The sequence below is a fragment of the Pezoporus occidentalis genome, unplaced genomic scaffold (assembly GCF_034315485.1).
Source record: "Pezoporus occidentalis ecotype Australia unplaced genomic scaffold, CSIRO_AGI_Poc_V1 ctg16, whole genome shotgun sequence".
NCBI classification, from domain to species: Eukaryota; Metazoa; Chordata; class Aves; order Psittaciformes; family Psittacidae; genus Pezoporus; species Pezoporus occidentalis.
The window spans coordinates 25,557-40,158 of NW_026913425.1; the positions used below are offsets into that span (position 1 = coordinate 25,557).

The window sequence follows — 14,602 nt, forward strand, 5'->3', positions numbered from 1 at the left end:
GATCTAACCTTCTATACTGATGACAGCTGTAGATGTTCATACTTACACCCTGATGTCTGCACTGTGTAACTTTTGGCTTCGCATTGGTTTTCATTTTGGGGATGCTGATTCAGGAAGCTGGAGGAGGACTAAGACCCCACTTTGCTGAGGTGTTTTTTTCCCCTCTTAGTTTTAATGCAGTTGTAGCAGAAGGAGCTGTGAGGTGGGTTAAGCTAGGAAGAGAGCAGTCAGAATGATGGACTAACAGCCAGGTTTGTCATCTTGGATTTCTCTTTTCTTAGATATGATACTTTTACTTAAGTAAATGGTTGGAAGATCAAGAGCATGTTCCAGAGAATTTGAGTGGAAATAGGAAAGAAACTGCAAGATGTGAATTGGGAGAAGGTCTGTTTGCATATTAATCTCATGTTAACATTGATTTGTTATTATGTGCGTAGGGTAAAATGGTATGCCTTTTATTGGTGCAAGGACAGCCTAGCAAACCAATTTCATTTTTATGTTTTAAGCTGTACTGTTCCTTTCCTGCATGTTTAGTGCTGCTGTTGCAATCTCTGCTCTTACAAGAACTATGTGGATTTCTCCAGACTTTCTTCTATTCTTCGATTCTCTGACTCGGCATACGAGTCACTGGTATGAAACCACATGAAGATAAATTTAAGAGGGAAGACCTGGGAGAAAGCAGTTAAAGTACATTCGTCTTCTTGGAAGCAGAGGTACCTGGGTAGTTGCTTCTGTATGTGTCCAGGCAGATCTAGGTACATTCTCTGGAAACACTGATCTGTAATGTATATTAGGAATGTGATAGTAAAGGCATTCAGGAAGGAAATATCTATCAAAAAATTGCTTTAAAATAATATTTCAGAATATCTAGCATGGTTGCTCTATGTTTTAAGTTCCAAAGGGCAATTTTGAGGTACAAGTGAATATTTGTTAAAATGAACTTAGTGTTTTTAACTGAAATTATGGGGATCTTGGTGGAAAGTTGTAGGGTGGAATGGGGCTGAACAACAGAGTACAGCATGTTGTGGATCTACTAGAGAAGACTTTGAAACTTTCTGCTTTGTGTTTGTGAAACCTGGATTTTAGGAGTAGGAGTTAGATACTGTCATCAGAGCAAATAAATTGATGTATTTTTCTGTATGTGCAGGTGGAAGGGAAAGAGTTTTTTTTTAAATTAAAGATTTGCTGTGGTTTTATTAACTTTCCTCAGCAATTTAGCATTACTTGTCCTGTCTCTCTATTTTCCATTGATAGCATTGGCTGCTTCTCAGCTTCTCAGTTGCTGTTTGCTGTGTGCTGCTGAACAGGAGTTATATTCCACCAAAGAGTTCTCAAATTAAGTATAAGATGAAGTGATTTATGTCTAAACTTTGAATCATTTGGGGAATCAAAGGCGTAATAATGTTTTTGAGTCATTAATTTTATGATCTTTTGCTTGTATAATTATTGTTCAGAATAATTTTGAGCACACTGAGTTTATAAAATCAGTTACTATTCTGTTGTGAATCAGCATACAGCAGTATTGGTTTCTGGCTGAGACCATTCAATCTTTGCATAGTACTAAGTCATGCTTTTTACTTGTAATAATTTTTTTCCATATCTTCTTCCTAGTGCTGCCATGAGATGATATTTAATAGGATCGAACTGCTCTACAGTTCACCTGTATAATGAAACTAATAAAATTTTTGTAAAATTAAGTTCAAAGAGGTTTCAGTATGGCTATGAGTGAGCAATTTGGTATGGTTTCATTTGAAGACAACTCTTGTGATACTTGCAAAGTAGGGATCAGGGAAGCAGTTTGTCTTAAAAACTACTTTCTGTTGTTTTAACCACATTTCACTGTTGATCTGCTCTTAAATTTATTGTTTGCCATATAGGCAACTCGTAGCTTATTTCAGTCAGTGCTCCTTGCTTTGCTTCTACTTACTTTCCAAGGTTAAGTTCTCAATATACAACACCAGTTCTTGAATATGGCTGCTCATTTTGAAAGCAGTTGCTCTTAAAATTGCCATACAAATAATCAAAGTGTTCATTTTTTTTAAATGTTACTGCTTCTCACAAGCTGGGAGTTGATCATATGTATTTTACATGTAACCTGCTATGACCAGAAATATAAAGGGTTGTTACCCTGTTTTCAAATTTTATTTAGGTGTTGCAGAATTGTGCACAATATTTCTGCTTTGATTGCCAAGATTGCAATTTAGTAATTTTAGTAAGAGCATGCATAACTATGTATAGCTGTATCTATATACTGTATTTATTGTATTTAGCTGTAAGTACATGACATACAACCTATTTTGAAGACCAGTCATGACAGAAGTTAAAGCCAGGGGTTGGAAGGAGGAGATTAGTGTGTTAATATCTATAAACTGACACAGTTTAATTACAGGTTTTAATATTTAGTATAATTATTCAGTGCTTTTCACTTTCATAGTTCAAATGAGAACTAATTTACCCTCACGACATCCCTCTGAAACACATGATACTTTTTCCCAGTTTACAAGTGGGGAACAGGATTTGGTCTTGGTACCAAACTGTGATGCAGAGATTTAATTCAGGGCTGCCCGTGTTCCTTTTGCAGCCAAACTGTCTGTCTGCTGATGCCTTGTGGTGCCCTTTTGGGGCTGCCCCCCCAAGCAAAAGCCACTGCCCTTGGGCTGAACCTTCAGCTCGGCCTGGTATTGATCCTGAACCTTCCTGATGGCTGGTTTTAGGGCATCATCTCGCAGCTCCAAAGGCAGCTTCCTCCTTTTGCTTGTTCAGAAAGCTTCTTGTCTACTCACCTGGTCCCTTGTCTTCAGAATGAAAGTGGCAGTGTATAAATCCTGTCCATTGCTCCAGAGGGATCTGTGTTGCAGTGGGAGAGGAAACAGGCTAGATCAATCAATGTTTAACTGTCTGTAAGTGAACGTAGTGATCTTGAAAAGACGTATCTGTAGTACTGTGCTGAACAGCATCAGAGAGCTCAGACCCTTGGCTTCATGCCTTTAGTCTTTTAGCCTACTAGCGTGAAAATAATGCTGGTGTAAGTATAGTGATGCAGGGTCCCTGGGGAAGGTATATTTGGGATCGTGGTGCGGTAAGAGGCTTTGGTGGGGGCAGCACTGGTGGTCAAGGGTAGCAGATGCTCTTGTTCCTGTAAAGGAACACTGTTGTTAAAGAATCTGTGGTAGCTGTCTTGAAATTTAACCTTCTAGCACAAATTGACTGATGAGCTTTTGATAAAAATACAAACAGTTACAGAAGGAATTTATTTTCCCCTCAATAGGGAAGCTTAGCTGAGGAGTCTGGGGCTATTTTTAATTCAATTTAAAACTGGCCATACTAAGATTGTTTAAAAATAGATCTCCATTGAAGTGAGTGGTACATGTAAGTGTATTTTGTATACTGGTGCTTTTATATTTCCTTTTCACAGATCATTCCTCTGTGTTTAGAAGCAATGAAATATTTAAACTGTTTGGAAGGTGATACTGCAAACCTGTGTCTGTGGAACAGCTGTGCTGCTTATTCTTGTGTGGCTTGATTTCCCTTTTCATCTTGTTGTTTGCAATTGAAAAATAAGCAGTATGCATTTCATATAGTTGACAGAAAGCACCTTAAAGCTAAAACACTGAAGACAGAAGGAGGATGCTTTTCATTTCATGGTTGTTGTACTATCTTGGGCTTGATTCCTGTCTTCTGAGACACTGTTATTATTCCTGTGGAAGGCAGGAGAGTTCATTCACATCTTCAAAGACACAATTCCTTATTCATTTCAATAATCTAAATATGTGTGCGTGTAGATATGTGCACTATATTGCTATGCAGCATTTCCAGCTTTAGGCTCTGAAGTTGGAGGAAGTTGCTGCTGCAACTAGCAGACAAGACATCCCTCTGACCCTTTGCATCTTCTGGTTCTATTTTCATTGAACAAAGATTCCAGGATTCCCTGTGGCCGCTTAAAAGCTTCACCTGCATGGCAGAGCTGCAGTTGTGAAATGAAGGCTTGAATCAATGTTTAATCCCTGAACATCCGAATAGTTGCAGCTATCTTTGCTTTCCAGGCTCTCAGGGCTCCTTTGAAAAAGGAAGTTTTTACAAATCTGACTGTGTAAATTTCCTTCTCTGATAGTATTTGTTTTTTTTTCTTATTTCTTTTTTTTTCCTGAAGAAATAACATGGACTTGGATTTAAAAGTGATAGATTGTGTAACATGATTCAGTTTTTAACCTCTTGTCAAAACCTAGATAGAGATAGAGATTACACAGTTGTGACAAGCCCAAAATAAAAAAGTCAAGTTAGCTTGCATCTTGGGCATGCTTAAAATACCTGATGTGGTGATGCGCTACCCTGAGTTGTTTCCCTGACAGTCTAGATAAGTGCTTTTCAACCTTTTCAATTTGAATACCTTTAAAAAAATTAGCCAGTAAAAGTACAGGGTTCTTCAGAAAAATACAGATTATTAGGTGGTGCAGGAACTTGGTTTGGTTTTGTCAGCCTTTAGTAGATGCCACCAGGGGGAAATCACTGATCTCGACTGCAAAATTTGAGTTAAAGCATCCTGTGGCCAAAGCACTGCCTGATGTAAACCTAGTCACTTCAGTTCACACTCGGCTAGTACTGAATTGACTCTGTGCTGATGACATTGCCTATGGAAAAATGCTCCTTTGAAAGCACCACAGTCTTAAGCAGCTGTAACTCTTATTTATGATGGAAATGCATTTAGTACTTTAAGACTTTGGATTTGTTTGGGGATTTTTTTTACTCTTTGTTTAGCTTTGCAGAGCCATCACAGCTCAGAGGCACGGAGGTGATGATTTTCCTCATGTTCATCAATAGCAGCGCTCACTAGCAGTCACTTAAACCTGAGCAAGATTGCTGAAGGTACAGGAATTACACAGGTTTTTTGGGGAAAGTGGTTTTAACATCACGCTTGTAGAAATACTATATAAAGTCTGATTTTCTTGTAAAAGCATTCTAGTGTAGCTGCTGAGTCTGGGAGGAAGAAAACTCACCTTAATTGTAATGTTTTGTTATAATTTTTTTAAGTATCTTTTTGTACGCTGTATTTTCCAAGTGCTTAAGACTATTGAGAAGAAATTAAGTCTATTTTAAAGAATATTTAGATTAAAGCCAAGACATAAAAAAAAAAGTCGTAAAACCTCTGCAGTAGTCGTCTCCCCTGGACCCATTAACCTCTCTTCTTTATATAGAATATAATGATTTCTTTTCATTCTGTTTGCAGGTGCTCCTGACCCAACAGCGGGCGCTAGCATAGATGATGAAAACTGCTGGCATTTGGATGAGGAACAAGTCCAAGAACAGGTTAAACTCTTCCTCTCCCAGGGCGGATACCATGGATCAGGGAAGCAGCTCAATTTGCTTTTTGCAAAGGTGTGTTGAGTACTCTAAACCTTCCCTTTTTTTCTTCCCCGGTTCCCCAAGCCAGTCAGCACTTGTTTGAGTCTTTCTCAAAGTCCTGTTGTAAAAAAAGACAAAGCCTTGGGAACATGATCACAACTTAATAATGTGTTGTACAGTAATGGACTGCAATCTGATGTGTCTTGAGCAGTGTAAGGACATGAAGTAACATTTCAACCATCTGCAGCTCTGCTGTTCTGTTCCTTCCGCCTCCCAAAATGTTGGAGAAGCCTGCAGGAATTAATCTTGCAGCAGTTTGCATAATACACCTGTGGATTACTTGTTGAAGAAGTGTTTTTGATTATCACAATAGGCTACTGAAACCAAAAATTGTTATATTTGGGAAGGCAGACTATATTTTCTTCTTAAACACTTCACATCGCATATAGAATCATAGAATCATAGAATCGTTAGGGTTGGAAAGGACCTTAAGATCATCTAGTTCCAACCCCCCTGCCGTGGGCAGGGACACCTTATGCTAAATCATATCACCCAAGGCCTCGTCCAGCCTGGCCTTGAACACTGCCAGGGATGGAGCATTCACAATCTCCCTGGGCAACTATTCCAGTGCCTCACCACCCTAACAGGAAAGAATTTCCTTCTTATATCCAACCTAAACTTCCCCTGTTTAAGTTTTAACCCGTTACCCCTTGTCCTGTATAAATTACATTTCCTATTTAACAAAGATGGAATATTTTACTCTGCAGTATATTGTGTGTACTGTGATTTTTTTGCCTTTTCAAGTTTGTATTAAAAGACTTGTTTCCTAGGTGCGAGAGATGCTAAAGATGAGAGATTCAAATGGAGCCCGCATGTTGACGTTGATAACAGAACAGTTCATGGCTGACCCTCGTCTGTCACTTTGGAGACAACAAGGAACTACAATGACTGACAAGTATAGGCAGCTCTGGGATGAACTGGGTAAATGCACAGACTTCAAAATCATTTAGTTGTTTGTATGTATAATGAAGAAACAATTACATACTTGGGGTGGAGAGAAACTTTACTGTGGTACCAGGTAAAGCAGGTTAGAGTTTTCTGCAGTTCTCCTTGTTCAGTTAAGGTTGGGTGAAATTGAATTTCTGATCTACAGTGTGAGACAATTGAAATTGAAGGAGAGGAAGCATGATATGAAACAAGTACAATTGCGACGGGTTTTAAGTACCTTAGGATCTAAAAAGAATAAAGCAAAAGGTGGAAATGTAGCTACCCAACTGAGGGTAAGTGTATGAGCCACTGGTGCTGAACTGGGAAGTTTAAAGAAGAAATCAATTCACAACTACAGAGAAATAGAAAGCAAAAAGAGAAGATTCATTAAGACTATGAGAAGGTAGCAACAAAGGAAAGTAGAAGGCCATTACTGAGTAGGAAAGGAGATCAATTAAGAGGGCTGGAACAATTAACTCTGCTTTGCAGGAAAGGTCAGTTGTGACCAGCTACATGACCTGTCTGTACAATGGAGAGAGGAACAGGCTGAAATGGGAAAGGAATATTTAAACTGGTACAGTGTGAGGACATTTGCTCTACAGTGTTCCAGAAACTCACAGTTTTTAACTACTGTTTCAGAAGTTCTCAAAGCCTATAGAAATTTGTGGTAAAGAGGGGAAATTAAAAACAACTAGAATGTAAATGTCAATGAGATTTTAAAGGTGGGTAGGTGAGTGGAAAGAATTTTAAGTAACCACAGGCATTGTGTTTCTAGGAATAAGGTACTGGAACAAACTACTAGCTAGTTGGAGTGTGTGTAGGAGATAGAAGTGATAAAAGGCAATCTGAGTTATTTAAAATGCAGTGGTAAATAATTTGTTTCTCTAAAAGGCGTCATACACTGAGTGTATGAGTGAAGGGATTAATGTGTATATCTTGGCTGCAGTAAGCTTTTGGATGCTGCCTTGGAGGCTTTCTCAAAACATGCTGAAGACACACAGCCGAAATCGGCTTGTGGTTCACGGAACTTGGAGTGTTACTTGTGGTCTCTCACTCATTCTGGAAAGTCATTTCAAGTCTAGACTTAAAGGATTTTGTCTTGAGATGTGTTCTGGTCAATATTGCTATGCCTGGCTTATGTGGCGTGGAACATTAAATGACAAACAAAACTTTACAGATGGTCCTCTGTGGGGAATTATCTAAATGCTGCAGAGAAGAGAGCCAAAGACCATAATGCTCTTGATATATTCTAAAGGTCCAAAATCAACTAAATTAAATTCAGTCCAACTAAGAATAACATTACTTATTTAGAAAGGAAGTGTCAAAAGCAAAGCCTAAATTTTCCGCTGTTGAAGGTAAAAGTTGACTATGATTGTTTGCGTACTGACTAGTGGGACTAAGACTGGGTATAACCTATTAACATAAATGATGTTCACTCTAAACGATGCATTAGATAGCTAGTGCGTTATTAGGCTAGTTAAGATTATAGACTTCTGTAGTGAAAAGTCTTTATCTCAGAACAGGTAAAGCTCTGTCAGAGTCAGTGTAGATACAACTACTTGGGTTCAAGTGTAACAACTCTTTTAGTATGTCATTTCTATGATGCCTTGACTTGTTGGGGAATAACAGTTTTGCTAAGCAAGGGCATGTACTTAGCTGGGCATGTACGCAGCAAAACTTGTCGTACCTGTATACTATATCTTGAAAACTGGAGGGTCTCATGCTTCATTGCTTATGTGGGTTGAACCGGTAGGTGGTGGGAGAGCCAGAAGTGTGTTGTCCATCTGTTACCTGTAGCAGTCTTACCACAAATCTGCCAATAAACATAAAAGGTTTTGTTAAATTTTCTTGGTAGCTCCTCTTCATGTTTCATCAATTCCATATTAACATCACTTTCTTGACAGCACCTGTCCGAAGGTAGAGGAGATGGAATCTCTCTGCCTGCAGCATCAAATAGATTTTAAGTAATTGAATGGATTAGTTTACTTTAGTTTAATTGGAATTACAGGTGCCACTCCCAAAGAGTATCAGTGCAACCTCCAGCCTCACCGCTGCTTACAGCTACTGTATTTGCAGTCTGAGGCAAATCTGCTGCCTCTGACAGTCAAAATATGTTGATTGTGTATCATGGTTTAAATTGCAAATCCATTCCAATCTCTTCAGAGAGGCAGTAGGCTAAGAGTAGATCTTGTTTTTTCCACCACCAGCTACTGTTTGTGTTGCTAAACTGGCTGCTTCTTCAGGCAGACCAGTAGGATTCTCTCCACTGGTACTTAGCAAGTTCCCTAAGAATTGCTGCTAACTGGATGAATCTCTCCAGCGTGACTCCTACCTTGTGTGAAAGTCACAAGCTGCTGTCATTTTTTTTTTTTTTAGGAATTCACCCTGAGTATCACTCACCTCCTTTTTTCCAGGTGAAATGTGCATCTCTTATAGGGGAAAAAAATAAAGTAAATGTACAAAAGTTGAAGGAGATTTTAAGGGAGACCAGAGTTAAATAGCAAGCTCCAGAAGGAAAGGCAGGCTGGCCCTGGCAACATATAATCTGTGCTTGTAGTGACAGAGATAACTCAGACATTAGGTTTAAGGGGATGATGTTGTTATGTTCTAAAATAATGTTGGCTTCCTGTCTTGCCATCTTCTGTCATGTCAGAGAACTAAAATATCAATAAGGAGAGTGAGACAGGCCTGTGCATACTTAGCTTTTGCTATTATGTGCTCAGAGTAATCTGGGTGTGGCATATATGTATGTCTTTAAAAAAAATGTTTTATCTATGATTTATTTCACAGGTAGGCAACAATTTAAAATTGTAGTTATGGATGATTTTAGAGTATTAAAACCATGTAACTATAGACTGCTTAATAAAGGCTGGCTTGCTTGCTCTGATATGCTGTCTGCCAACTGCTAGGCATATAGCCACTTTGTCAATTCTATCTTGGCATAGGTTTTTAAGCGTACTTCAATAACTTCAGCTTTGCTCCTTGACTGGGTCATTTGAGCCTTTCGTTAGAACTTAACTGGTGCTTCCTGCCTTGCATTGGCAAAAGGTACTGGAAGGACACACTGGGCTCTGCTCAGAGTTCCTGCTGAAGTTTATGGTGAATGGTTGACTTCAGCACAAGTCAGATTTCATGTTTGAAGGTGCTGATTTAAAATACAAAATTCCCCCAGACCCCAACCACAACAAAAACATACAAAAAACAACCAAGCAAAAAAATCCGCACCCACCCAAACCCCATAAATTTAGCACATCTGAGTATGAACCTGGCAGTTTTCTAATACAAAGTCCTAATTCTGTAAGCAATTTATGATTCAAAAGCCTCAGGTTAACAAAGAAGCCTTACATACAACTAGCTAGTTATTCTTAAAGATGGTAAGGAAGAATATAATAATTATGTTCAGTAGATTGCCCTGTTGTACATCAAAGAATTGGTTGAGCTAAATGCTACTTGCAGAACTCCAGAGGTGTATTACTGGAAAGACCAAGTTTAGAGGTCAAAGCTGTAAGGCTTGGTCATAGACTTTTAATACTAGAAGAATTTCACCACCAGTGATCTGCTGGTGAAAGCTTCCAGCTTGCCAAAATAATACATGAACACTATTTCCAGAGTTCAGAGCAGAGCTGGAATTCTTCATGTAGTTGCTGTTTAAATGGTGTCTCTAGGTGCATTTCATATGCTGGTCTTCAGGTGTTTAACTGTTGGTGACCATGGTTGGAGACTTGAGTATATCAGAATGATTAATTATCTAAAGTCCCTTGGTTTGCCTTTTTAATTAAGTTGCATTGGTGAAATGGGGGAACATGGAAATGCATAGTAAATATCTGCAGATGCCTGTTGAGCCAATATCTCTGATTTGAAGAAAAGGTCAGTTAATGTTCTTTGTAGTCTAGAGGGAAAAAATGAACCATGCAATCTTACTACTCTAGCAGTCACTTGTTAATATTCATCTATGAAAAAATTAAGTATAAGTTTCTTGTTCTTTATAAAAGTGAGAATATTTCCTTAAGAAAAGGGGAATTTTGACTTTGTCCCCCAGTCCAGGGATCATGATGGCTGCAAGGCTCTGCTTTGGTGTTAAATGTTGAGCACTGCCAGATGCCAGATACTAGGAAGAGGCTGAGTTTTGTTGGCAAATGGGATCTGAAAGTTAATTGGTGTTTTCTGCAGGCTTCTGGCTGTGAGATGAAATTGGAAGCCCTTTAGCCACATGGATAATACAGGACCTGAATGCAAATGTCGCATGTCACCATCAGGGCCTACTGTGAAACAATAGTGTTCCCACTCAAACACTGCACCATTTCACATCATTTAAATATGGGGATTACATTTAAACTAAAAGCCCCATTTGCCTTTTACTGCAATTTAAATGTCCTCTTAGCAAAAGCTAAGTGACAAATTAAATGAAAAAAGTGCCCACATTTTTAAAGTAATGCAAAACAACCTTTTATTGCTTCTCATGTGCCACGAATGAATCATTATACTTGTCAACCCTAAACCAAGCCATAATTGGAGCAGCTACTGTTACCAAAGTGGGGCTGCTCTTGTGACAGCTTAATAAAGCTGAAACTGTTAAATTAAATCCCAGATGCTTAATCTGATGAAAGCAGTCAAGAAGAAGAATCCAAGACAAGAATCTACTGCTTGGTGGAGTGATGGTCCCCAACAGCTTGTCAGCACGTAGATTACAGGATCAGATTATTTTTTTTTTGGCGAACTGCCATTTTCAGTATCTTGATATCCTTCTGCTTGCCTTTCTGGTGAAGAAACTTCACATAATTTGCATGCTTCAAAACAAACATTTCTAGTAGATTTTCTCCATTTTGATATTTAAGAAGTGTTTAAGGGGGAAAGCTAGATTTTGTTAAAGACTAGTTTCTTTTGGAATAAAAATGCAATGGGGAGGAGGGCATGTCCAAATAACTCTTGCAAGGCAGTGGATAAAACTAGTCAGTATGTTCTCAATTTGCATCATGCTGATTCTGGTCTCTCTTAGTCATTTTATGATTTTGAGGAGAACTTAAAAGATATTCTGTACTTAGGGCTGAGTGGTCTCCACATTTTAATGCGTAAGCTTCTCTAGTCTACCTCAGCCACTTGTTGGTATCTGAAGTTTTCGAGTGTAGGAACCTCTCATGATGTTGCCAGAGCCTCATTCATGGGATAAAGCTTTCTTGAGTGACGTCCTTAGAATCCTTTCTGTTATGCATGCTAAATGGGTTGTTGTTATAAAGGTATTTTCCTGAGCAGAATAATATGTCTTTACCTTCATACTTCTAGTGGCTTAGACTTGGTAGTTTTTCACCAGCATTTTACCCTGTTGTGAGCTGCTTTTAAATGTTGAAACAGCCTGAAGGTCTACTTTGAGTTCATATTTGATTATTTTTTCCACTTTCTAGATTAGTGATGCATTTCTGAGTTAAAATCTAAAGCTAAAATATTACATTAAAAGGTCATGTCATGCAGAGAAATACTACAATATATTTCCTGAATATCATGTCTACATTTTTATTAGTAACACGTTGCTCCTCATCTTAATTCTAAATGTTGAGTTTAGGCAAGGAATAATTATAGATTAATTAAGAGAGATTTAATTACCATTTTGCTGTGAGCAAACTTATGATTGAGTGTTAAATAATGCTATTTTTTATTTGGAAACCACTCTGAATTTTTGTGAGAAAACAATTTGTATTCATCTCTAGAAAATGGTAGATTCTTTTAACCTTAACTGAATGAAGCTATTCTCCACCTATATTTCTGTGTCAGGCATTCCTTCCCTTTACAGTCAGAGAGACAAACTTGTATGAATGGGACATGCCAGCTGTTTTAAGCAGATTATCTCTGCATAGTACTTAAGGGGGGGGGGGGGGGGGAAGGACTAAATCAGCTAGGTCTTTTGCCAATATGCCCCTAGAGGAATTCCTTCCGGGTGCCTTCAGGGCTGCCATGAAGATGAAGCGCTAAAGTTAAGCATTCATTACAGTTTTTGTGCTCTAATACCATTTTTCTGGAGCTGTGTACTTTGTGCAATTCATTTTTAGGATCAACTATGCAGTAGAAACATTCACTTTGCCTTACGTTCTATGGTACTTCAAGAGCGGTACAGCAAGGCTCAAATTTTCGAATTTGAGTGCCAAGCTGCTGTCCATATTTTCATTACTTCTTTGAGTATCCCAGTAACTCCATGTTCTGTCTTAAAGCTGAGGAGAGTACCAGTGCATGGCACTTACAGAAAATTAGCTTCAAATTTCTAAGTTTAGATTAGTCAATTGCATGTAATATATTTCTATTTGAAGTAAAGGCTGTAAGAGGACCTATGTTTCATAGGAGGTGGGATGCACCATGGTTTGCACCATTTCCCTTGGTCTTGCATTGTGGAATTTTTAGATAGAGTGATAACTTACACATACTTGAACTATATCATATCCAGTAGTTTGTCTTTGCTGAACTGATAATCCTGTTTTTTTTTTGTTTAGCCTTAGCTGCTGTGGTGCTGTTGCCATACAGTTACAAAACACGTGCGTGCACCTTCAACTCATGCACTTAAGGTTACATCTGCTCTTTCACAGAATAAACTGTCAATATGTCAGTGTATTTGAATGATTTGTGCTATTGGAGACACTAAATTAACAGTACTTCTGAGTTTCTGAGCATGACAAGACGGGCTCTAAGGCCTGAGTTGTGGATGACAAAGAAATTTCTGTCATGGCCCCAGAGTCTCAGTTTTTGCTGTCACCTTCATTTCTCTGGTGAATGAAACCAAACTCCAGTTCTGCAGAGATGGGTTCTGTCTGTCTTCTCTGAAGTTTATTTCCTTCCTCCATCATTACTGGCCTGTGCCATAATGGTTTTTGAAATGAGGTTATATGAGACCCCAGAGTATGGCAGTAAGTGGAAGCTACTTCCAGAGAGGGTATTCTTTCCTGTTGCATTTATCAGATTTGAGGAATAATGGTGAAAGTAATTAACTTTAGTCTATACGCATAGCTTGAATGGTTTATTTTTAATGCCATGCAGAAATGTTGGGTTTTTACTTAGGTCAGTTGGATGGAAAGTACTTTCACAGTGGGAGCCAGATTTCTTCAAGTTACCCATAGTAAAACAGTTTTTGAAGTTTTTATTCCTAAGCTGTTGAACTGAATTACTTATAAATGTCCTAAAAATTGCTCTGTATTAGAACTGGTAAAAAATTCATTGTGTCCCTAACTGTGGAATTGTGACTGCTAAGATTTAAGGGCAGTTTTATTAAGAGACCAAGCTGGTACCTAGCAGTATTTTCTTTCCTTCCTCTGTTTAATTCTTCAGTAACATAAGGCTTCCATTTAATTTTCCAAAACCACTTCTAGTGAATACCGTAGCTAGAGAGAGGTAATATGTTTATGGAGAACAATTACTAAATCTTTAGTGATTTCTCTGAGTTTTCCTGTGGTCCAGCAGTCCAGCCTTGTGATATTTTTCTGGTTTTTTGTCTTGAATAGATAGTGGGAAAATAATTGAAAAATTTGGAAAGCAATTTAAAGTGAGAGGTGCAAGAATCTCAGTCTTCACAGGTCTGTCAAAGCAAGACAAAGGAAATCCTTTGTAATCTTAAGATACCTGCATAGACTAAAAAATGGATAGGGAAGACACTTCTGCCAAACAGAAAGTATCTGACAGTTGTAATCGTAGCTGGGCAAATTTAACTAGAATACTAGAAATAAGGTTAGAATTTTGAGTTGTGGTGGGCATACAGAAGATCAACTAACCAGTAGCTGTGCTAGATTCTTGTATTAGGAATCTCAGTTGAAGTATGATGATTTTTGTAAAACTCAACAATCACTTTTGGACTGAAACATGAAGGTAATTCAGGAAATCTTAAGGGGAGCAGGAATTCAGGCTAGATTGGGTTCTGGCCAGTTAACGTGCCTAAGTTACATTCTGAGAACATAGTTGTGGCAATTATGCTTTTTTCTGAACTTCCCCCTATGCAAGGGAGTGTTTGCACTTTGTCCACTTTTCTGGAAGAAAATAAAATAAAAAACTATTTTTATCTCTTTATGTATATCTTGTTTTGTTTGAACTTCTCAAACTTTACAGTTTTGCATCATGATGGAAAGACATGAGAGGAATCCATCACAATGATAAATTTAAATAGAGGTAGGTTAGTGTATTTATAGTTTCTAGTCACATTAACTTCTTGAAATTGTTAACAGTCTCTGAAAATAGACTGTGACTACTCAGTGTGTTACCAGTTAAAATATCCAATCTCTATTTTGGGCATGAACACACTTTGTTC

The 14,602-nt window shown here is 38.2% G+C and overlaps 1 protein-coding gene across 3 annotated transcripts in view; it reads left to right on the plus strand.

The window, feature by feature from the left end:
* ZSWIM6 (zinc finger SWIM-type containing 6) overlaps window positions 1-14,602 on the plus strand; it is a 50,249-nt gene that overhangs the window by 3,668 nt on the left and 31,979 nt on the right. For 2 of the 3 annotated variants that reach the window (XM_062612283.1, XM_062612282.1), the window contains exons 2-3: window positions 5,225-5,373; window positions 6,171-6,321. In XM_062612283.1, coding sequence (XP_062468267.1) covers window positions 5,225-5,373; window positions 6,171-6,321 — 300 coding nt within the window. Of the gene's footprint in view, window positions 1-4,755; window positions 4,864-5,224; window positions 5,374-6,170; window positions 6,322-14,602 lie in introns of all 3 variants that reach the window. The other variant, XM_062612284.1, reaches the window with a different exon arrangement.